Genomic DNA, 23,920 nt, shown 5'->3' with positions numbered 1-23,920 from the left:
CTGAACCCAAGGGTGCCTGACCTCTTCCCACAGCCCAGGACCACCCTTCGCACCCCAGCAGCTCATGCTGAGCCCACACCCTCTGTGCACGCCACAGCCACCCAGCTCCTCCCTGTGCCAGCACCTCACCGCCCCCACCCAGATCCCAGCAGGTCTCTGCATCCTCAGAGGTGCCCTACCCCTGTCCCCCAAAAAACCCTGCAGTCAGATCTGGTGGCCTGTGACCACAGTCCCAGGGCTGGGGGAGAGATATCACCTCTGACACAAAATGCAAGGGGCACCAAAGCACTCCAATCATCGAGGCACAGCGTATTCATGCAACATTTTTATTTTATTTATTTATTTATTTATTTTTTTATCCTCACCCGAGGATATTTTTCCATTTTTTGTACAGATAGAGTGGGAGGGGGAGAGAGGAAGGGAGAGAGAGAGAGAAACATCGACGTGAAGGGACACATCGAGTGGCTGCCACCCGCACAACCAACCAGGGCCGGGGACAAACTGCAACCGAAGTACGTGCCCTTAGCGGGAACCGAACCCGGGTCTCTCCGGACCGCAGGCCGATGCTCTAACCGCTGAGCCAAACTGGCCAGGGCGTATTCATGCAACATTTTTAAAAATCGAAAGTTATGCCCAAACCCAGGGTAAATAAAATAGCCGTTTTCGACAGCCATCACCAGCATTGTGACTTCTGCATCAGGCTTCATGTGGCTCGGCACAGCAGTTACAGACCCTAAATCTTTCTTTGCAGGACTTTAGTCTTTTGTTAAGGCTAGATGTTTTTGCACTGATTTTGATTTTCTTTTTAATTGCAAAAAGATATTTTCTTGATCTCTCCGTGTTTGGGGCACATCCCCCCCTAAGTTGTACATGCAAGGTGAGTGTTCCACTTGCCACCATGCGCCCCCATGCACCAGGCAGGCTGGCAGGGAGGTGCCCAGGGAAGACGACACACGGGAGAGTCCCGTGGATAATGATGAGGGTAACAGCTGAAACGCACACTGAGGTCCACGGGCCAAACACCGTCCCAATTCCCTCCCTCCCTCCCTCCCTTCCTTCCAAACGCCTACTGTGTGCTGAGCCTACTCAAGACCCAGGACAAGACAGACAGAGTTGCACTTCCCTACGCACCCAGAACCCACATCCTGGTTTGGGGAGAGAGCTGGTAAAATAAGTAAGAATCAGCGAAATGCAAGGTGCGCGCTGCTGCGTGCTAAGGGGAAAAAACCACGAATTGAAAAAGACAGAACGAGGGAGCAGGCTCCGTGTTTTAGGCAGGGTCACCCAGAATGGGGTCATTTAAATGCCACTCTCACCTCAAGTGGAACACTGTTACTTGACCCCATTTATCAGATGCGGAAACTGAGGCAGCATGCCCAGGAAGCGGCAGAGCCGGGTTCTCAGCCTGGGCAGCTTGGTGCCAGAGGGCGTTTTTGCGGGGTTGGGGGACAGAGTGGAGACACCAGTGGATCCAGGAGGAGTCAGGGGACGGAACTCTTTCTCCACTCAAAGGTGCCGCCTCTACATCGGGCACATCTGCCTCCTCCTCCCTAAGGGAAAAGGCCGCATTGGCTCAGTTAGGGGTCCCTGGTTCCTCCATTCACTGACTGAGCCCCAGGGTGGGGGCCAGCCTGGTCACCCCCAGTCCCTCTGCTATGCAGGCCGTCCTGTGGGGGACCCCTTTAAGGCCGGCCCTGGGGCAGGCAGGATGACTGCCAAGTTCATTTATCCAGGGGCCCCTGCTGACTCACGCTTATGAAAGTGATTTTCCTGGCCCCGCCCACCGCCTGCCTCTTCCCAACCCTTGAAATACCCTGGCCTGCCCTGGCCTTTCATAGCCTCTTGGATTCACAAGGGGTGATGGGCGTCCTCCTCGGCAGGCTCTTATAGTGTCTGCCCAGGCCAGGCTCACCGGTCTCCCTCGTCCCCTGCAGGTCAGGTGAGTGGGCTGGGCTAGGCATGGGGGGTGGGACACGGTGGCATATCCCGGGCAGCGGTGGCCAGCAGGGCCCTGGAGCCAGGCAAAGGAATTCCCAGGTGGTCCTGAGAGGAGGCCCACCTGGCTTCCCAGGCCGGTATGTCCCCCCCGCCCCACCAGGTTCCTCCTCCTGGCCATGCCCACCTCCAGGTGCCTGGCAACCTCAGCCATGCCACTGCCTGGCTGCCCGAAGTGGGGACACACCCCGGCCATGTGACACTGCTCTTGGCAGGAAGCACAGAGAGGTGTGGCCAGCCCCAGGCACGCTGCCCAGTGTCTGGAGGCTACTGGGTTTTGAAGCCAGGCTGGGTGCTTCCCCTGGGGTCCTGCCTCTCCTGGGGTCCCCCACCCCCACCCGGGTGCCCAAGCACGGCCCCCGGCTCCTCACAGAAGGCCAGGGTGCTGAGAGCAGGAAGTCTGGGGAATCTCAGAGCTCTCGGGGCTCCAGGTCGGGGCAGCTCAGTTGGCAGAGCACCTCTTCATTCTCCCCCTGCCACAGCCTGTCACTTTCTTGGTGGCACTGGGTTTGTCCTTGTGGGCTGGTCTCAGACATTCCTGGGCCACCTAGGCAAGCCACCTCCTCCTCCTGACCTCAGTCCTCCCTCTGGTTAAGAAAACCCACCTGGAGGAGTTGCTGTCGGGTGGAAGTCACAGGAGCAAAGGGCCACCAGAGGTGCCCAATACATGCAGCCATGCGGGTGTCCCAGAGACCTGGAGCAGTCTGAAGCTAAAAGTCCCAGTGCTACAAACATAAAAGAAACAGTATTTGAAAGTGCAACTGTTTCCATTTTTGTTTATGCTCATCTGCTTGTGTGAATTGGAATCCGTTTTTAATGTGAATGTTTTCTAGATAACGTTTGCCCTCTTCAACCAGAGGGGCTTAAACAAAAAGTTAACGTTAAAAACTGACTGCTCTTTCACAAAACTGAGAAGCATAAAAGAAGTGGAAACAGTGGAACTTCCAAATGAGCTGTGGGAAGTTGGCATCGTGCCTCCCTCCGAGGTTACGAGAGCGTTCTGCTGCCCGGGACTTTGAGCTGTTCACATCCCTGCACAGGAAGTGACCTCTCTAGTCAGCCTTGGGCGGTGACCTCATGTATGACATCCAGAAGCTTCTGGAAGTGAACACTGGACTGGGAGTCCTAGTGCTAAACGGGGCCCCTGCACCTCCTGTGCAGCATGATAAGGGGCCTTCAGTTCCTCACTGGGTGATCGGAGGGTTCAGAGAGACAAAAGGGGTGGCCTGGGGTGAGCGTGCCAGGGGATCTCAGAGCAGGTTGGCATACTCATTTGGGGAACATGGGTGTCTAGGTCTCAACTCCTGGGGATCAAACTCTAATTCCATCACCCACCAGCTCTGGGATCTAGGGGGCACCACCCCAAGCCTCAGTTTTCTTGTCTGTAAAGTGGGTCACCATGAGGATTGAAGGAGTTAATGCACAGAGAGCATTAAGCAAGGACATCACATGCACCCCTTTGCTGTTATTCCTGGGGACGGTGAAGACAAGGAGTGGGCACCCCACAGGCTGTTTTAAGGTCCCAGGAGAAAGTGAAAGAAAGAGCTTGGGGAAATACAGACCTGTTCTCCAGGCCACTGGGGGTTATTGAGAAACCCTCCCATCCCAGCTAAGAAGAGGGGCCCCTGCCTCGCCCCAGCACCAGCACTGGGGACAGAGCAGTGCGGTGAGCAAGGATGGGGGTGTGCTACACGTCCGGCGGGGCTGGGGAGGGCCTCTGGCAGGAGTGGTCACACTGCACTCTGGCGAAAGTGGACAAGCCAGGGTGAAACTCCTTGCACACCAGAAAGGGCTGTGAGAAAGCTTTGCTGGGCCTCAGTTTTCCCATCTGTGATATGGGAGTGATTGTAAGAGGACTTCTAACAACAGCCCCGTTAAATGAAGATTAAATTAGTTGATGTACACGAAGCGTTTACCGCCTACTTGGCACCTAGCTAACTCCATAGATGTATAGCAGTGTTAGCTTCTTGTTAGCATGAGTGGTAGTGGTACACCCCCAAATCCTCTCCTCGGGCCCACAGCACAGGCCCCTGCAGGGAACCAGGCACGGAGACCTTGCGTCCTGATGTCAGCTGGATGCCACCTTTTGTCTCCCTGGGGAGATGCTGGGGGACCGAGGCTCAGCCAGGCAGGAGAGGGAGGCTTCCCGGGCCCCAGACCCCAGTTGAGGAGAGGCACCTGGGTCTTACCTAGGGACAGGCCGAGGGGCATGGTCACAGGCAAAGCCTTGACACCAGCAGCCCTGGGTTTAAAATTCTGCTGCAGGACACTGAGCCCTCGTCTACACACCTGTTAAATGGGGCAGAGCTCTGATCAAACTGGCTGCATACGGTCAGTGTGAAGGGGACGTCAGAGAAAGCGTGTTCAGTACCCAGTAGGCAGCCAGTGCTAAACGTCCCCCCTTCTCACACACACATGGATGTCGCCTTGTGGCCCCAGGACGGCAGGGCTGCTGCACATGGGGGAGGTGGGTCTGGACCCTCTAGCACCTCAGCCCTAAGAACTGGGTTTGGGGCCCTGGTCGGTTGCTCAGTGGTTAGAGCATCGGCCCATGGATCAGTGAGTCACAGGTTTGATTCCTAGTCTAGCGCATGTACCCGGTTGCCGGTCGGCCCGGTGCTGGTCGGGTTGTGTGGGAGGCAACCAGTTGATGTGGCTCTATCACATCAGTGTTTCTCTCTCTCTCTCTCTCTCTCTCTCTCTCTCTCTCTTTCTCTCTCTCTTTGTCTCTGTCTCTGTCTCTTTCTCTCTCTCCCCTCCCACTATATCTAATGATAAATAGAAAAATATCCTTGGTGAGGAATAAAAAATAAAAAGAATTGGGTTTGGGTCCCTTTGTGTGATTTTTGTCTGTGGCCAACAGGGGGCGCTGATGCTCCAGAAATGAGCGGGTTTACAGGTTTTGGTTTTGGTTTTAGTTTTTTAAAAATCAAATTACTCCAGTCTTCCAAAATTCCCCCAAGTATGAGCTCAGGTCTTTCCCTAGTGGCAGATTTGGTACAAGCAGCTGCTTCACATACATGACCTCACTGTGTCCCCAACAGCCCTACATTATTCCCATTTTACAGATGAGGACAATGAGACCCAGGGAAGTCCAGAAATGGGCCCATGGTCACCAGCTAGGAAGAATCTCGCTAGGGCCAGGTGATGGCTCCAAAGTCCACCAGGATAAACCCAAGACCTGAGGGCGGGTTGCGGGCTGGGTTGCAGGCTGGGTTGCGGGCTGGGCACTATTTACCAGCACAGGCGTGCTGGGCAGGGCCTGCCCTCCAGGTTGGGCAGAGGAGGCCTCATGGAAGATAGATAATAGGCTTCAGGTATCGTTACTGCCCCACTGGTGAGATGGGGAGAGTGGATGGAGGCTCAGAGAGACAGAGGTGACCAGACTGGGGACCCTGCAGAACTGGGGGGGGGGGGACTGGAATGGAGCTGGTGAGGAAGCAAGAAGGGGGAGTGGCAGCCTTATAGGCCTCAGGGAGGACCTTGGACTTGACCCCGAGGGCCTCAGGAAGGCCTCCTATATGTGGGAAGGGACCACATGACACCCAAGTCTCACCCGTGTCCCTTCCTTCCCTGTGCCTCCAGGTCAGCGGCCAGCGCCAAGCTCCCCGCCAGCTGCAGCCATGAGCCACTGGAGGAAGGACCACTTCGGGGCCAGTAGCTCAGAGCCCCTCAAGGTCATCATCATTGGTGAGTGCTGCCCTGGGTAGGGGAGGGGCTGTGCTGAGCTCCCCAGGGTGCCCAGCGTCAGCGGTCAGGAGCCAGGCAGGGCCAGACCTGGCCTTGTTTGTTTTTGTTTTTCTTTTAATTATTATTATTTTGTTTTATGTTACATTGTTGTCTTTGAAACTGGCCACTGAGCATCCATGTGCCCAGTGCCATGCTTACAATGTGCGCAGTATCATTCCACGTCATCCTTCTAAGGACCTGCAGGGCGAGAGGGTGGGGCCTGTGCTGTCCCGGTACCTGGCACCGTGTGGGTACCGAGCGAAGGGGTGCACAGCTGAAGCATGTCTGAAAAACTGGAGGACGATGGCCCCTCCCCATGCAAACATCAGGGTGAACCACGTGAAACGTGTTCATCTTTGTAAGTCAGAACAGTTGGACATCAGCCATTTGACACGGTTCACCCTTTCCTAGTGCCCTACATGTGGGCACTATTCTAAATAGCGCAAGATCAAGAAAGAGGGGGAAAGATAAGAACAGAGTCCATGTCGTGAGGTCAATTGCCCAAGAGATGCCACAGATAGGCTGTGAGGTTCATTCAGACTTGAGGACAGGAGGCCCACAGGTGGCTTAGCCCCCCTCTCGGGCCCCTGGGGCTCACCCCCCAACCCCGGACACGTAGCAATCTGTACTAGTGTTTCACCATCTATCTGACCAACCAGACTGTCAACTCTGGAAGGACAGGGCTAGTTCTTAGTTAATCAGACTCTCCGTGGTGTTGCTGTGTGACCATAGGCAAGTTAACTAACATCTCTGTGCCCCAGCTTCCTTCAATGTAAAAGCAGGGAAAGAGGGGCATGTACCTCGCTGAAGCCATTGGGAGAGCTCAGTGGAATCATGCAGGTGCTTCAGGGCCCTGGTACAGTGGCTTCCGTCGGTTTATTACTATTTCATTATAAAAGCCCTTGACACACAGCTTGGCACAGTCGGCACTGAACAAATGCCAGCGGCTGTTCCCACAACTTGACTGTTGCTTGAGCAGTACAGCTGCTGACACCTAGTAGGCTCTCCGCCTTGTTCGTCACTTTGTCGGTGATTGTTCACACGCACGGTGCCTGGCACAGGCTTAGGGCTTAATAAATGTCTTATTGTTATGAATGAAGAGTAATTCAGTGAACAAGTCAGATCAAGACCAAAGCCCTAGGCAGCAGTGGTCTCCTCCACCCCAAAACTCTGCCCTCTGACCCCGCCCTCTCTCCCCAGGCAATGGTCCCTCCGGCATCTGTTTGTCCTACCTGCTCTCCGGCTACACCCCCTACGTGAAGCCCGGTGCTGTCCACCCACATCCCCTCCTGCAGAGGAAGCTCTTGGAGGCACCGGGGGTCTCCATCCTGGACCAGGTGGGCCAGAGCCCCAGCTCTCTTAGGGCAAAAACCAAAGTACGCATTTGTTAAACACAAGCCCAGACACAGAACCTGAGAGGCCACACAATCAGCCATGGAAACGGAAAGAGAAACCAGGGCTGTCTTCTGGGACCACAAAGACCACGTCAGCTTGGCTCACGTGCCCTAGATCACGGTCCAAAACTGGGGGGGGGGGGGCGATTTTACCCTCTAGGGGATGCTTGGCAATACCTGTGACAATGTCAGTTGTCACAACTGGAGGGATGCTACTACCACTTAGAGGGTGGAGGCCAGGGATGTGGAGGACAACGCAACCACAGAGAATGACCAGCCCAAATGTCAGCAGTGCCAGGGCTGACAAACCCCCCAGTTCTACTGCCTCCCGCCCAGCAGGGCTTACAGCCCCCTCCTTACTCCTTGCCCCCCTGGAGGCCACTCATTGTCCACGTCCCCCTTCCTAGCAGCATCCATTCTCCAGGTCACCAACCACCCCACCCACCACCCTCGAGTTGGTGGATGAGGAAGTACGCTGGCATTTGGTCTAGATCAGCATTTTTCAAAACGCTTTCCACAGGACACTAGTTTCTCAGTATAAAAAGCAGAGAAAACGTTCCTACTCCTGTATATCTGAGAGACACTGGATTTAGCAAAATTAAACAGGTAGAGGACAGCTGCAGGACTTGTCAGAGCCTTTCCTGTACCATTGTGTATTGTCTCCCGAGAGGCAGCATTTCCCAGCTTATCTGACCACCCTGATGCTAGGGTGGGAATTCAGAACTGGGCAGCTTCCTCGGGTGGCCCCTCTGACCTATGCCGCCCGCCTCTAGGACCTGGATTACCTGTCTGAAGGCCTTGAAGGCCGGTGCGAAAGCCCTGTGGCCCTGCTCTTCGATGCCCTCCTGCGCCCAGACACAGACTTCGGAGGAAACATAGAGTCGGTCCTGACCTGGAAGCTCCAGAAGGAGCGAGCCATCCCCCACGTGGTCCTGGGCCGGAACCTGCCTGGGGGAGCCTGGCATGTAAGTGGGACCGGGATGGGGGCGAGGGGATTTGGGCTGAATCTACATGAAGTCTTAGGGAGACTTCCTCCCTAACTCAGGGTTAGGACTGTTTCATTCCCCAGCTTTTCCTAGTTACCTCCCCTCCCTCCCCTCCCCCCTCCCCTCCTCCCCTCCTCCCTTCCCTCCCTTCCCTCCCCTCCTCCCCCCCCTCCCCTCCTCCCCTCCTCCCTCCCCTCCTCCCTTCCCTCCCCTCCTCCCCTTCTCCTCCCCTCCTCCCCTCTTCCCCTCCCTCCCCTCCCCTCCTCCCCTCCCTCCCATCATCACCTCCTCCCCTCCTCCCCTCCCTCCCCTCCTCCCCTCCTCCCTTCCCTCCCCTCCCTCCCCTCCTCCCGTCCTCCTCCCTTCCTCCCCTCTTCCCCTCCCTCCCCTCCCCTCCTCCCCTCCCTCCCATCATCACCTCCTCCCCTCCCTCTCCTCCTCCCTTCCCTCCCCTCCTCCCCTCCTCCCTTCCCTCCCCTCCTCCCCTCTTCCCCCCCTCCCCTCTTCCCCTCCCTCCCCTCCCCTCCTCCCCTCCCTCCCCTCCTCCCCTCCTCCCCTCCCCCCCTCTTCCCCTTCCTCTGTCCCTCCCTCCCCTCCCTCCCCTCCCCTCCTCCCCTCCCTCCCCTCCTCCCCTCCCTCCCCCCCCCCCTCTTCCCCTTCCTCTGTCCCTCCCCTTTCTCTGATTGAGCTCAGGCCTTCGGTGTCCTCCAGCCCAAGTGGGTTGGGGGCTAGCAGAGGCCTGGACCAAAGGATCCCTTTTCCACACAGTCCATTGAAGGCTCCATGGTGACCCTGAGCCAAGGCCAGTGGATGGGGCTCCCGGACCTGCAGGTCAAGGACTGGATGCGCAAGAAGAGAAGGTGAGGCAGCCTGGGGTGGGCAGGGGAGACCTAGGCCTGCCCCACGCTGAGCCCAGGAGCCTGAGGTGCAGGGCTTCCAGGATCATCTAGTCTACCTTCCCCTTCTCCCGGGGGGCAGGGATGGGGGGCCCTGAGGCTCCCACGGGAAAGGGGCTCGTGCCGGACCACACAGGAAGTGGTCAGCTGGGCTGGGTTCACCCCAGGCCTCCCTATCCAGCGTTCCCTCCCCCTCTCACATGACCCCTGCCTTGGCCCTCCCGCAGCATCCCAGCTCCAAGGAAGGGGTGACAGCCGTCCCCTGCCCCCACGCCCTGCCCGTGCTCCCTAGTCCCCTGGCCTCCCCGCTGCCCTCCCACAGTGCTGAGCCTGGCCTGGAACAGTCTCTTTCCTCTGGGTCAGCTAAAAGTGTGCACTTCCTTTATTACTGTTTTTTTTTTTTTTTTATGCTCTTGCATTAGAAACACAACCACACTACAGATCATTGAAAACTGAGACAGGAAAGACAGCTCACCCCAACCCCACACTTGTACCTACTGCTGTCACAGCTTGGGGTATTTTCTTCCTGTCTTATTTCCTGCTCCTTAAAGACTGCAGTGCACACAGACCACCCTGGAGAACCAGTCATCACTGAGCAAACGCGAGGCGTCGCGGCCCCGTGGTCCAGGGGATCAGCCCCGTTGCCCCCACCTGCAGGGCCTGTTATGGGGGAGACGTCACTCCCACCCAGAAGCACCCTGCCTCTCCAGGACTCTTTCTGTCTCTTTGACACTTTGTCCCTGCAGATTTGGTAGGAAAACATCTAACACACAGTGATGTGTTAACAGACAGGAACTTAGATTTCACTTGTTAGACATACCCTTTCCTATCCCACTTTTAAAATGTAACATTATATCATAGTGTTTCACAGCGATGACAGTCTTTGCAGCCATCCTTTTCATGGCCGCATAATATTCTCCAGCGGGTGGAAGCATCTCCACTGAATACTTCCTACATGCAGAGCCTTGTGCTTATATGTCGGAGCCAAAACCCAGACAGGTGCCCTTCCTGCTCCTGAGGTGCAGTAAATAGTCCCTGCCATTCCTGCGTGTGCTGGGGAGCATGTAGGCGCTTTACATGGGTTATCTGTAATCAACTTGTTTACTGAAACACGTCATACATACAGAAAAGTCCACACGTCACGTGTGCACAGGTGGATGGAATTTCTCAAAGTGGGTACACCTGCGTCCAGCCACCCAGACTCAAGAAATAGACCCCCTCTCCCCAGAAGCCCCTCAGGCCCCTCCCAACCCCCACCCCTCTCTCCTCCCCAGAGGCAAGCACTGTCTTGACCTCTGACTCCACAGACTGGTTTTGCGTATTTCCAGACTTTATAAGAACAGAATCCTACCATATCTATGTATGATATTCCTCAGTCCTTAGAGGTAATATGAATAGTGGCCAGTCCTGATCTATCATTTACTGCCTGTCAGGTTCTCTTCTACGCTCTTCATTATATCCTCATGGAATAGGCACTGTCACCATCGTCAGCCTCATTTTGCAGTGAGGAAACTGAGGCAGAGAGTTTGAGGAAACAGCTCACTAGTGGCAGAGTCAGCAGACGAACCCAGGCCATCTGCCTCTAGGGACCACACTCTCCCCCCCACCCTAGTACGAGACTCTTCTCGGCTCCATTACAGAAGAGGAGACCGAGCTCCAGAGAGGTTAAGCCACTTGGCCAAGTCGTAAGGCTGGTGGGTGGCACAGCCACCGTCGGCTCCAGGGCCTGATGCCAGCCTGGCCATTCCCTGTCTCACCTGATCCAGCCCCCCGACCCCAGTCCACTCTGTCACTCACCCTTCTGTGTCCTTTCCCCCAGAGGTCTTCGTAACAGCCGCGCCACGGCCGGGGACATCGCTCACTACTACAGGGACTACGTGAACAAGAAGGGCCTGGGCCACAACTTTGTGTCTGGCGCCGTGGTCACGGCTGTGAAGTGGGGGACACCCGAGCCCAGTGGTTCTGGTGCCCAAGACCCCAGTCCCCTCTTCCAGGTGAGCGGCTTCCTCACCGCCGAGGACCAGAGCCAGCAGCCCTTCTCCCTGTGTGCCCGCAACGTCGTCCTGGCCACGGGCACGTCAGACAGCCCGGCCCGGCTGGGCACCCCCGGGGAGGCCCTGCCCTTCGTGCACCATGAGCTGTCAGCCCTGGAGGTGGCCACAAGGGCAGGCACAGTGACTCCAGCCTCGGACCCCGTCCTCATCATCGGCGCAGGGCTGTCGGCAGCGGACGCGGTCCTCTACGCCCGCCACTACAACATCCCCGTGATCCACGCCTTCCGCCGGCCTGTGGACGACCCCCGCCTGGTCTTCAATCAGCTGCCCAAGATGCTGTACCCGGAGTACCACAAGGTGCACCAGATGATGCGGGAGCAGTCCATCCTGTCACCCAGCCCCTACGAGGGCTACCGCAGCCTCCCGGAGCACCAGCTGCTGCTCTTCAAGGAGGACCGCCAGGCTGTGTTCCAGGACCCCAAGGGGCTCCAGAAGGTCTTCGGCATCTCCCTGGTGCTGGTTCTCATTGGCTCCCACCCCAACCTCTCCTTCCTCCCTGGGGCAGGCGCCGACCTGGCTGTGGACCCTGACCAGCCACTGAGCGCCAAGAGGAACCCCATTGACGTGGACACCTTCACCTACCAGAGCACACAGCAGGAGGGCCTGTACGCCGTGGGGCCGCTGGCGGGGGACAACTTTGTGCGATTTGTGCAGGGTGGGGCCCTGGCCGTGGCTAGCTCCCTACTGAAAAAGGAGGCCAGGAAGCCGCCCTAGCACCTGGCCTGGCATCCTCACACCCAGGCCCTAAAGAGGAGGGGAGATCACCACAGCCCTGCTGGATCCAAGACACCCTAGTGAGGGAAGGGGGCCTCTCCCGGCAGGAGACAGGAGTGGCCATGAGCTCCTGCAACAGGCTTCTCAGATGAAGAGGAGTGGGGAACCCAGGCTGCCAGCACTCAGACCAGTGCTCAGGGTGGGAACAGTGGCCCAGACCTGTGATTTGGGGTGAAAGGTGCCAGTGTGAGCAAGGGCCATCAGGGCCAGCCGAGTGCTGAGCCGGGAGTCATCTAGGCCCGCCCCTTGCAGAACCAGGTTCCAAATAAAACCAGCACCTGCCTTTACTCATGTGTCTGAGACGTCTATGCTTGGAAGGGCTGGGTGCCCAGGACTAGCGGGAAGCAAAGGGCCATGTGGGAGGAGGTCCTTGGGCTGGGGTTTGGGAGACAAGGAACGGTGCCCAGGTGTGAAGGCAGTGTGTTAGAGAAGTGAGGGGAGGGGAGGTGTGAGGACTGGGGTGCTGGGGTTGCCTTTCAGCCCCATACTCACCATGCTTCCTTCACCTGCCACAGGGCCTTTGCACATGCAGGTCATGCAGGTCTCTAGCCCACTTTCCCCTCCTTTTTTTAAGCTTTCTCCTCTTCCCACTCTCTCAGCATAAGAATCACATCCTCTAGAAAGCATTTTCTGCTACAAACCCTTCCATGGGCACCAGAGCAAATGACCAGTTCGTGGTCCAAGGTGCCACCTCTTCATAGCAGTTCCATTTTATTTTATTTTATTTTTTTATCCTCACCCGAGGACATTTTTGCATTTATCTTCAGATAGAGCGGGAGGGAGAAAGAGAGAGAGAGAGAAACATTGATGTGAGAGGAGTGGCTGCCACCCACACCACCCTAACTGGGGCCGGGGACAAACTGCAACCGAGGTATGTGCCCGTACCGGAACCGAAGCCTGGACTCTCTGGTCTGCAGGTCAGCGCTCTAGCCGCTGAGCCAAACCGGCCAGGGCAGCAGTTCCGTTTTAATGGTTCATTTACTTGTGGACTCTGTCCAGCATCTGGCTCTGCCCACTCGGATGTAAGCTCCAGGAGGCAAGAACCCCCATTCGTTTTGTCCCTTATTGGGACCAGGCCTAGACCTGGCTTTGGAGCGTGACGGGAAGAAGGTGCCCTGGAGGGAAGGCTGGTTCGGGAGAGGAGGTCTGAGGGAGCCTCCCGCCCACAGGCGGGAAGGGTGGGTGCCCACTGGAGTTGTGGTGGAAGCCCGGCCAGTGGGCACCCATCGCGGGAGCTGGAGCCTGCAGAGGGCGCTGCGGGCTCGCCGGACACCGAGCTCCGGCCCCTGCGGCGGCGCCAAGGGCCAAGTAGGGGGACACTGGGGGGAGCGGGCAGCTGGAGACTTCCAGGGGAAAGCCCCCAGGACGCCTCCTCCCGCAGCCAGACCCCATCAACACCGCGCCTACTGGGCAGCCCCTTCCCGGGCCGGCGGTGTTCAGCCCCCAGATCAGCGTCCCGCAGGCAGCCCCGTGCCGCCGCGCCCGGCGGCCAGGGGAGGGGGGGCGGTGGACACGGGCACGTGGTTCGGGGTCCGGGCGGAGCGCACACCCCTCCCGCCTGGTCCCCCGGCGCCGGCCCGTCCCCGCGGTGGCCGAGGGAGGGAGGGAGGGGCGGCGCGGGCGGCGGAGCCGGGAGGGGGTCGCGCGGGGCGCGCCGCGGGCGGAGGGCGGGGGTCGGCGGGCTTCCGGGCGGCGGCGGCAGCGGCGGCGGCGGGCGCGGCGCGATGTGCGAGCGGGCGGCGCGCCTGTGCAGGGCCGGCGCGCACAGGCTGCTCCGGGAGCCGCCGCCGCAGGGCCGGGCGCTGGGCGGGCTGCTGCGCTGGGTGGGCGCCAGGATGGGCGAGCCCCGGGTGCCGCTGGTCCCCGACGCCCCCGACGCCCCCGCGGTGGACCCCAGCCCCTGCCCGGGCCCCGCCTCGCCGCGCGGGGGCACCGCTGTCATCCTGGACGTGAGTACGCGCGGGCCGGGACCCCAAGCCCCCTCCTCCCGCGGGGAGACCCCAAAGCCGCCCTCTGTCGTCGCCGCCGGGACCCGGGAGGCCCCTCTTCCCTGAGCAGGGGACTCCCCTCCCGGCCCATCCCCCTCGGCAGTTCGGGTTCCAGAGCAGGTCCGTCACCCGGCCCCTCTGCGTCCCAGAGCGCGAGACCCCAGCCTCTCCACGTTCCGATCAGTCTCGATTCCGGTCCAGTCCCCGGTCCCGTCTTGTCTCCGGACCAGGATGACCCCCCTTCCTTCGTCCCCTCCCTCAGCTTCTCCTGATTCCCACCTTCATGGAGCCGGGATCCTGGAGCCCCCTGGACCCGGCCACTCCCCATCCCACTTTTGTCTTGGCCAAATCCCCATCTTTTCCCAGCCCTGCACATCACCTTTCACCCCATTCCTTCCCAGGACGGGAGCCCCTGACTGCCCCCATCCCCCTTCTTCTTCCATCCTGGGTCCCTGCCTGAGTAGCTACTTTCCTGAGGCCACCTTTCTCCTCGCTAGAGCCCTTGTATTCTCATCCCCAAGGACCCCTTCACCTGCCGCTGCCGCTTTGAAAGCAAAGCCCACTCCCCACCTTTCTGGAGAGCTGGAGCCCCCGCCAGGAGCCCTGAGTCTGGACCCCTCTGAGCTCCCGGACCACCACCCTATGCCACTCTGAGTCCCCTCTGTCCATTCCTTCCACACCCCCTCCCTCTGCTCACCCCCCAACGTCCTCTCTGGAACCCAAACTGCCCACCTCTGCCCACCCCACCTGCCGCTCCCTAAGTGCCAGGGAGATTCTGTAGGGTGGGGGCCCGCAATGGGGGCTTGCCCCCTGGAGCCCTAGGAGAAGGTGGAGGGGCTTCTTCCTGCCCATCGCCTGCCCCCAGTGGGAGGTGCACGTCCGTGAGGGCCCCTGGCAAGGGGATGGAGTGTCTCACATGTGCATGGTGGGTTTCTGGGAGGGGTGTGGGGGTGGGGATGGGTTTCCTCTCTCGTTTCCTGGAACCCACAGCTGGCTCTGGGCAGAGGGCTGGGCAGGGTGGGGAAGGTGGTGCTTTGCTGGGAGTGCTTTTGATCCTGGTGCCCCCAAACACACACTCGCATATGCACAGCCTACCACACACTGGAGCCTCTCTCTCAAGACCCCAGCAGAGTTCCCGCTGAGCCTTGGGCCCGCCCTTGCAGGGAACCCTGTCTAGACCCCTCCTGATTCTCTCCTCTAACAGTACAGGAGGAGGGCTCCAGAGTCTTTAGGGTGCTGCATAAGGGCTCTGAGCCTCCATTTCCTCATCTGTGAAATGGGGTGATGCGCAGAGGTGGGGGCTCAGAGCTCACGCAGACTCCTGGAGCCACGTCACATGCTCATGTCATTCACTTAACACCAGGCCCAGAGCAGGCACCTGAGGGTGAGACCCCATCCTCACGGAACTTTGGCGTCAGGAACAGGATTGTGGGGTGCCCAGCTCCTCTTTCTGCCCCAGCCATGGTGGCTCCTGCCCAGCACCCTGGAATCAGGGTTCAGCTAAAGAAGGGGGTGATGTCTGAGAAGCCCTCGTGAGCTGCTGCTTCAGTTTGTCACGGCCCCGGGTGCCTGATAGCGGATGTCCCCCCATTGCTTGGGGGGGTTGGGGGTGGGGGCCTCTGTCCTTTATACCAGGGAAGGACCAAAGGTGAGCCGGTCAGAGGTGCTGGCGCCTCCCCCTCCTTCCATCAGCATGGCTTCTCTGTCCCCAAAATGCCAAGAGTTCTCTGATCTCCAAGTTCAGGCTGGGTTGGGGCTGGGGTGTGGGCTGTCCCCTCCTCATTCCTGCCTGAGGCAGCAACCGGTTTTCTGAGCTCCTGTCAGCCTGCTTCTACTCACTTCCCCACCAAAACAATCCCGCCCTGCCTATGGCTGGTCCATTGCCAAGCCTCGAGGTTCCCTTAGCAGACACCTCTGTTGGGACTTAACCCATCCTCCCTGAAAGGGTTGTGAAGATGTAAGGCCTGTGGCTGTGTCCATGGGCCACAAATTCTGAGTGTGCAGCTAAGCCTGCGACAGTGGGTGAAGGCATGTGGACTGATGGGTGTGTGAGTGCACCCCCAAGCATGTGGACAGTGTGAGCCAGAGTGTCCACACGGGTGTGCATGTGTCTGTCAGCGTGGCTGTGGGCAGGCTGGCGGCACAGAAGGGAGAGTGGGCGGCTGCTTCCGCTAGGGTGGCTTGGAGGGCCCCTGCCTGCAACATCCCTTCCCTGCTCTGGATCCCAGCCGGGGGTCACCTCCCCGGGGAGGGAGAAAGTGGGGGCTCAGCTCCCAGACCCCCTGGGGAGGAGTGGGGTATCTGTACCAGGTCAGGAGCCGCTGGAGGGCGTCTGCTCCTCTGGCCCAGTGCTGACTCAACCAACCTCTCTTCCCTGCAGATTTTCCGGCGCGCAGACAAAAACGGTGAGTTTCCCTCCCATGCCGGCCTCTGAATGAGGACCTGGCTCTTTCTACCCTGACCCTTCAGGGGAAAGGATCAGGGCTAGAGACTGGACAACCTTGAGCCTAACAGTTGAGTGCAGGTCTCTGGAGTCTGAAGGCAAAATCCTGGCTCTGTTCTGTGCCTCAATTTCCCCTCCGTACGTGGGACCCCCATAGTTCCTCCATATCGGAGACGCCATGAGGATTCTGAGAGGTGATGGCTGTGATGCCCAGATGTCTTGCTCATGGCAAATCCTTGGTGTGCTTTAACCCTGATGCAGCCGGCTGGCCCAGGCGCCCAGGTGGGGACCACCCTTTAAGGAAGCCCCCAGACTCACTCCAGGCCCTTCCCACCCCTGGCACCCGTCCTCCTCACAGCGACCTGATGCAGGTGCTGCTGCAGCTGTCCTGTCCACTCTATAGTGGCCCAGAGAGGTTGTGATGTGGCCCCCTGGCCCTCTCCCCCACATCACAGTGCCTCCCCAACAACGTGAGCAGCACGCTGCTTTGCCTACAATGCACGACTCCACTCCTGTCTGGAAAGGCTCCGCCCTGCACTAGGATCACCAGGTTTACCAAGGCCCGACTGAGCCTCCAGGTGTCACAGAGAGCGTACCACTTCCTGTTGATGATGTAGTCATGATTCTCGGGCCCAGTGCGATTCTGCATGGCTCTTCAACCAAGGCAGAGCCCCTCTCCAAGCCTCAGTTTCTCCATCCGTGAAGTGGGGTGATAACACTTAGCCTGTACTTCCCTAGGCTCTTGGGAAATTACAGGGAGGAGAAAAGGGAAAGATGTTTTTAGGGAAAATTAACCAGGGCCCTGTATTTATTTGCTCATTTAGTGAAAACATGCTGGTGGAGTATCAAAGTCTGTGCTGGGGCAAAAGTAGGGAAGAGATGGTGCCAAGCCCTCTGGGCCCCGAAGCATCTCCCCTTCGTAGGCTGGAGTTCAAGGTAGCAGCTCCAGCCTGGGCCCCAGCACCCCCTTTCTCCCGGTCCCTGGGACTTACTGTTGACCTGCACCCCCCCCCCAATGGTGTTGGATGGTGGGCCATGAGGCCTTGGGGGATGGGAGGTGGTGTACAGGCCTGGGCTGGAAGTAGTGCCCAGGGGTCTCCCCTCTGGACCCCCATCTCTGGGAATGATGCCCCCTCCCAGGCCTCTTGGGAAAAAGAACCATCAGAGCAATTCCATGTGGAGCAAGGAGAAAGGAAAGGGATGGGGGAGACCTCAGTCGGGCTCAAGAAACGGTGGTGGCATCAGAAAGGATTGTGGTATCACGGCCTGAACAGTATGAGAGATCAGAGGAGGGGGTTGAGGGACTTTGTCCCTGTCGTGGGCCTGGCGCCCAGCACACAGTAGGTGCTTCTGGGTGATGGATTAATTCACGGATGAGAGTGTGGCTGTGTAGCCCTGGGGTGCAGCAGTGTGTCTGCGTACGGTCTGCGTATGTCCGCCCAGGTGGATGTGGGTGGGTGGGTGCGTGCGTGTGTGGTGGGTGCGTGCGTGCGTGGTGGGTGGGTACGTGCGTGCTGGGTGCGTGCGTGCTGGGTGCGTGCGTGCGTGCTGGGTGGGTACGTGAGTGGTGGGTGCGTGCATGGTGGGTGCGTGCGTGCGTGCGTGCGTGGTGAGTGGTACCCCCGTGTCCATTCAGGCACAGATGGGTTTCGTCTTCATTACTTGTTCCCAGTCAGAGGCCATGGTTCATCCCCGTGAGCCCAGTTGCGGGACCCCCAACTTCACTCCTGCAGTCCCCACAGAGGCCCAGCCTGCTCCTCCTCCTGGGGCCTCAAGTCTTTCCAGCCACTGCCCAGTGGCCATGGGGGGTTGTCATCAGGGTCCCTGTGTGCAGGTGGGGCCCATGGGAGGGAGGCGGGCCCCTCCTCTGTCACAGAGGCTGCCTCACTTCAAGCCCTGGCTCAGCCACTTCCCAGTTTTGTGACTTCAAGCCTGTCCCCAAACTTGGGGCCTCGGCTTCCCCATCTGTAAGTGGGGATGGTGAAACTAGCACCCAGCTCCGAGGGCTGTGGAGAGTGGAGGAATCAGTGAGCCCTGCACCAGCCGAGAGTATCGAGCACCCTGGAAAATGGCCTTGGTTTGTCAGCAGCGGTTTGTTCCTTGCCCTGTGCCCCACAGGGTGTCCGCTGGCCGGTGCAGGCTGCCGGGGCCATTGAGCGTCTAGGTGCCAAGACTTCCATGGACCTTCTCATTTGGTCTTCACTCTGCTCTTACCGGGATAGGAAGCACCATCCCCCTTACTACAGACGACAGTGGCAAGGCTTGGAGAGGGCGAGTGACAGACTGCAGGTCCTCAGCTGGGGAGGGGCAGATGGGCTCAGACTCAGCTCAGCACAGTGTGGCGGGGACGGGAGTAGGGCGCGCATAAGGGTGAGTGTGGGTGTACATGTGGATGGAGACACACAAAGGTACATGTACACACTGGTTGAACACAAGCAGATGCTGGCCCTCCCCTGGCCTACCCGGGAGGAAGATGCCTGGGGGGCGGAAGATAGGGGTGTGATCTCAAGCTGGGCCCTGGGCTGAGGGTTGGAAGGGAATAGACCCTCAGGATTATAGGAGCTCAGGCTCTGCCTGGCCCATCCTGGTGGCTCGCAGGACAGAGACTTCTTCACAGAGATAGAGGCGGGGCAGGGGTCCTGAGGGGCAGCCTGGGGTATGCAACCTGGAGAGCGGAGGGCATGGTGCCTGACTGCATTTCTCTGCAGGGATGCAGACTTCTGGCATTTGAAAGGTCACTGTGACTAGAGGCTGAGCTCATGCTAATTAGGGAAGACACCTGCAAATGGCCCACGGGGGTAGAGGTACCAGGCCAGCTGGTCTAATTGGGCAGGGGCCTGGGTAGGAGAGGTCACTTCCCTCATTAGCTGGTCTGAGTTCATTAGGGCTGTGGTGGGACATTCAAGGTAAATGTCAGCTGGGAGGGCTTTGGCTCAGGAGGCCCCGCAGACCTTTCCCTGCCTGCTGTCCTGAGTGCAGACTGGACAGAGGTACCAGGCAGGCAGGACGACAGGAGGGCAGGGAGACCCCCAGCCATGCCCATGGCAGTCATGACGAATCAGTCACCGCACACTTCCACTGAGTGGGACTTGGCCTCCGCATGTCCATGGCACCCTATGGCTGGAAGACCCCGCCCCGCATGGGGTTGAAAGGATGGACTTGGGAGCTGGTTGGCCTGGGTTCGAGCTCCAGCTGTCGGGCCTGAGCAGGTCCCTGAACTGCTCTGTGGCTGGGTTTGCAGCTCTGTAAAATGGGGGTGGTGAAGACTGAGTGGGCGAATATGCAGTAAGAGCCCCGAGTCTGCCCTGATGCTGCACCTTGGTTCCTGGTTTATCACCAGGCTTGTCACACGGAGCTTGGGGATTCTCTCGCGCAGATGACAAAGAGCCACAGCTTAGAGCACGTATTTCACAGCTGGTGTCACTACTCTTCATGGTTGGTTTCTGGGTCTTCTGTGTGGGTGGACTGGGGGACTCTTATTTTTTGAAAGTTACAAACTCATTCTCCCCCTTTGCCATTGCAACCTGAGGGGGTGGTGGAGGCGTCCTGGGACCCTGCCCCAGGCCTCCGCAGTGCGCACACTCCCAGGTTAGTTATCTTCTCCCAGCCCCGCACTTTGACAGACTTTGACAGGCGGAGGGAAGTCACGCTGGTGTGAGGGTCTCCCTTTCCTGAGCTTGTCTTTTACCCACACAGAGCTGCTGGGAGCAGAGATAGAAGCTCCAGAGCCTTTATAATGTAAGAACGACTTTGCTCTGGGTTCAAGTAGGCAGGCTGTGCCCTGCACTAGGGCACCTACCGGATGGCATCGAGGGCTTCAGATCCAGCCTGCACACCGCTCAAAACCCATGTGCCCTGATGCTGGGCTACTTGCCCCCACCTCCAACCAGGAAAGGGCATCTCCTTCTAATCCACACAGGTGCCATGAGGGCCTGCTGGGGCTTTGATTGCAGACTGGCTGGCAGTCGGGGAAGGAGGCTCTGCACAGAGAGGCTGGGGGCTGGGGAGTCTCCTGGGCCTGCCATTCTCTGACCTCCGCTGCCTCCCACAGACATGGCTCCTTTAAGAAGGAACAGGAAACGCTCTAAGATCATTGGGGAGGGGGTGGTGGCTGCAAGGAGGTGGAGCTCAGCTGGCAGGAGTTTGCTCGGCAGGTGCGCCCAGGTGGGAGGAGCTGAGGGTGGAAACTTGAGGACTTTCTGCCCTCACTGGTGTTCTGCTGTGGGCCCCTCCCTCAGTGGTCCCTCTGCCCCCAACCCATGAGCGCTTCCCTCCAGATGCTGGAGCCAGGGTGACTGCCAGTGCATGGAGGGGAGGCGGAGGGGTGGGAGGTGCCTGCATCATGCATCGCAGGCAGTGGTGCCTCTGACAGCGCCCCCCTCCCCATTCCGGAGCCACAGCCCCCAGCCCCAGGAGGGTGGGCCATGGCTTGGCATCTTTAAGGCTGCGTCTCCAGCCTGTTGGCAACTGTCACATCAGACCATTCAGAGGTTTGGGCCTGAAGTTTGCCTAGTGGTTGGGGCTCCCTGAATCAGGCTGTGGGCGCTGGTGTTGGAGATCATTTAGGGTGGGGAGATTATCTGGGTATTTGGAAGGGAGAGAGAGAGGGGTCATAGACTGGCCAGCTCCGGACCTACCTCGTGCAGGTGTGCTGCTACTGCAGCTGGTGCCTTCCAGCAGGTGGCTCAGGTGAGAGGGGCCGGCCTGGCAGGGAGCAGGCACTCCTTTGTGGGGTTCCTGCAGCGTGCACCCCGCCCCGGCAGACTAGCTACTTGTGTGTGTTAGTTTGAGGAGGATCTCTAAATAGGCGCTGGTCTGTGGGAGTCAGTAATTCTCTGATCTGGAGTTTACTGGTTAATTTGGGAATTCGCTGGGTGGGCAGGGATTCGCTGACGGGGATTTACTGTTAGTTTGGGAATTGTCCGGATTTGGGGCTGTCCTGTGGCTCAGACACCAGCTGCTCTCCTCCTCCTTCCCGACTTTGCAGATGATGGGAAGTTGTCCTTGGAGGAATTCCAGCTCTTCTTTGCAGATGGCGTCCTCAACGAGACAGAGCTGGAGGGTCTCTTCCACACGATCGACTCTGACAACACCAAGTGAGCTGAGTCCTGGTTGCCGCCCCGTGGGTGTGGGAGGGGGCACCTTCCTGCTCCCCCAGGGGCCAGTCTCCATTGTGAGTGCCCCTGGAGGGCAGGGGCCCTGCAGTCCTCCGACTCATTAATCCACACGTCGGAGGCCCCACTGGCTGGGGTGACTCCAGCAGTGGGCGGATTGCTGTTGCCTGGGCAAGCTGGCCTTTTCTGAGCACACACGGCCAAGCAGAGACCCCAGATTCTGCAGAATATACGCTGGATGATGAAGGGAAGTTGGTGGTCACAGCACCTTTCTGCCAGCCCAGCCCAGTTCTGACCCAGGGCTTCTTCCCTGACCCAACACCAACGCCATCATCTGGATCTTACCGGATCCCATCTGAAACCAAACTCGGACCAAACGTTAATCCTAATTCTATCTCTTTCCTTTAATTGTGGTTTCTTCTCAATAGCATTTTGCATTGGTTTCAGGTGTCCAGCGTAGTGGTTAGACAATCATATGCCTGGCAAAGTGTTTGCCCCGATATTCCCAGTACCCACCTGGCATAATACATAGTTATCACAGTATGATTGACTGGATTCTCTGTGCTTCAGCTTCCGGTAACCCCACTTCTTAACTTGAACCCTGCTTCTGACTCTACCTAATTAAACCTTTTGTTCAATTCCATCACAGCCCTAACCCACATCTCAGAATCAACCAAAAACTCTTGCTTCAACCCATCCCTAAATCAAGAGCAAATCCTGCTTACCTGGTACTGCCCCAACCTTAATTCTGCCTTCTCCCTTCCCTTGGGGTTCCCCAAGCAGGATGAGCCCCATTCTCCGCCTCATACCTGGTCACCTTCAGCGAGCCCACTCCAGGGATGAGGACCAGAATTCCTGGGGGGCTGCCGGGGGCAGATTTGATAAGTCAAGGTCCCCTGAGACAGGCTAGAGACGGTTGGAATAAGGCGCTGCCCCCAGCCCATCTGCAAGGCGCCCAGCGCTGTGGTGGCCTGGACCAGAGGTTGGGGCTGAGGGTGTCCTGGAGGCGAGGCCGGCAGAGCGGCTGTCGGGGTTCGAGGAAGGCCGCTGGACAGAATCAGCTTCCTAGTGGAGACTCCAGGGAAGGCTTTGTGTCTGGGTCCGGGAGCAGCCTCTGGGGGCTGTGACCTGGCTGAGGCCCATGGATTATCCCTTCTCGTTTGGTGCCTTTTGTGTTGGGCCAGCTGGGTGGGGGGAGAAGGAGGCGCAGGTTTGAGAATGTAACATGAGACTATGTGAGTAGGGTGTGGGGAGGTGTTACCCTTGTAGAAGGTCAAAGCTCTCAGGACCTTTAGGAGTATTTCTGCAACATTCCCCGGAGTGGGAGCTGTAGACATGCGCTCCTGGGGATGCGGAATAGGCTCTCTGTCCAAAACATTCACCCGGCCAGAAGGGTTGGTAAGGCTGCTTTGAGCACAGTTAAACAGGCTTCTTTTCTACAGGACTTGTCAGAACTTATACTGTGACATGCAAATGAGGGGAACCTCCAGGACAGCTCGCAAAGCCTCTGAACCCCGATTTAATTGGCCACAGGAGCCTTTTTCCAGAGCATGTGGTTGGACCTGGGTTGGGCAGAGTCCACTATTCTAGGCCAGCCCTCCTCTCAGTGAGGGAGCAGGGGCCCAGAGAGTGAAGGTTTCAGAACCTGCACAGACACTGGGGTCCCTGGGTGCCCCCCACATCTGTTCCAGCATGGCAGGCACTCAGCCTCCGTGAGGAAGGACAGGACCCTTCTCCACGCGGCCTGTAGGAGTGGGGTGCAGACCCTGGGCTAGGGTGAGGACCGGCAGGCAGGAGTGCCAGGGCAGCGCGTCACAGGAGCCTTTGTTTCCGCCGGGCACAGTCTGCTCCCCATCCCTCCCATCCCCCCCCCCCCCCCCCCCCCGGCCCTTGCCTGAGCCATGCTTGGCCCCATCTGCTCACGGTGCGGTCAGCAGACTTTGGGAGAGGAAACGAGGTGGGTGGTGTGGTGAGGGGGTCAGACAGAGGTGCAGACAGATCGCTGCTCAGCCCTTCGAAGGGGGCGGTGCCGTTCACCCGCTGCACCCTCACCCATAAAGCAGGGCTCAGGGTGCCCGAGCAGGCAATGGAGAGGGCCGCACACAGGCGTTTTCCAGCTGCGCGGGCCATGCACGTTGTGGAGGGAGGGCAGGGGGCTGGGACAGGCTGGCTTCTGAGTCCCTCTTTCCCTTGTTCTCTCTGCAGCCATGTGGACACCAAGGAGCTGTGTGGTAGGTGCCTGGCTAGGCTCTGTAGGGACCAAGCAGAGTGGAGAGTGGGGAACTGGGGAAAGGGAAGGGGGACACAGGTGGGATGGGTGAGAGGGGCAGAATCTTCCTATGACCCCTGACCTGTCTCCCTCCTCCCCCAGATTACTTTGTGGACCACATGGGGGACTATGAGGACGTCCTGGCCTCCCTGGAGACCTTGAATCATTCTGTCCTGAAGGCCATGGGCTACACCAAGAAGGTCAGCAGGTGTGGGTGGCTCCTGGGGGTCCAGGCTTGGTTCCAGATCTTCTCTGGGGCATCCACACCCAGGGGTGCC

General features: G+C 58.7%; 2 protein-coding genes across 2 annotated transcripts in view; both read left to right on the top strand.

Annotated features, from left to right (window-relative positions):
* The first annotated feature begins 1,857 nt into the window (after positions 1 to 1,857).
* Positions 1,858 to 12,098, top strand: OSGIN1 (oxidative stress induced growth inhibitor 1). The gene is made up of 6 exons (XM_036275214.1): positions 1,858 to 1,939; positions 5,581 to 5,685; positions 6,925 to 7,061; positions 7,892 to 8,083; positions 8,873 to 8,964; positions 10,820 to 12,098. The coding sequence occupies exons 2-6, from the start codon at positions 5,619 to 5,621 to the stop codon at positions 11,766 to 11,768; spliced, it is 1,437 nt and encodes a 478-aa protein (XP_036131107.1). The 5' UTR covers positions 1,858 to 1,939; positions 5,581 to 5,618; the 3' UTR covers positions 11,769 to 12,098.
* Positions 12,099 to 13,552: 1,454 nt separating this feature from the next.
* Positions 13,553 to 23,920, top strand: part of NECAB2 (N-terminal EF-hand calcium binding protein 2) — a 29,697-nt gene continuing 19,329 nt past the window's right edge. The window contains exons 1-5 of the mRNA XM_036275970.1: positions 13,553 to 13,777; positions 16,197 to 16,221; positions 21,247 to 21,355; positions 23,579 to 23,604; positions 23,745 to 23,842. Coding sequence (XP_036131863.1) covers positions 13,553 to 13,777; positions 16,197 to 16,221; positions 21,247 to 21,355; positions 23,579 to 23,604; positions 23,745 to 23,842 — 483 coding nt within the window. The remainder of the gene's footprint in view (positions 13,778 to 16,196; positions 16,222 to 21,246; positions 21,356 to 23,578; positions 23,605 to 23,744; positions 23,843 to 23,920) is intronic.

This window comes from Molossus molossus, unplaced genomic scaffold (genome assembly GCF_014108415.1).
Source record: "Molossus molossus isolate mMolMol1 unplaced genomic scaffold, mMolMol1.p scaffold_m16_p_21, whole genome shotgun sequence".
NCBI lineage: Eukaryota > Metazoa > Chordata > Mammalia > Chiroptera > Molossidae > Molossus > Molossus molossus.
The sequence above is the reverse complement of the archived record's forward strand: the minus strand, read 5'-3'. Positions and strand labels throughout refer to the sequence as shown.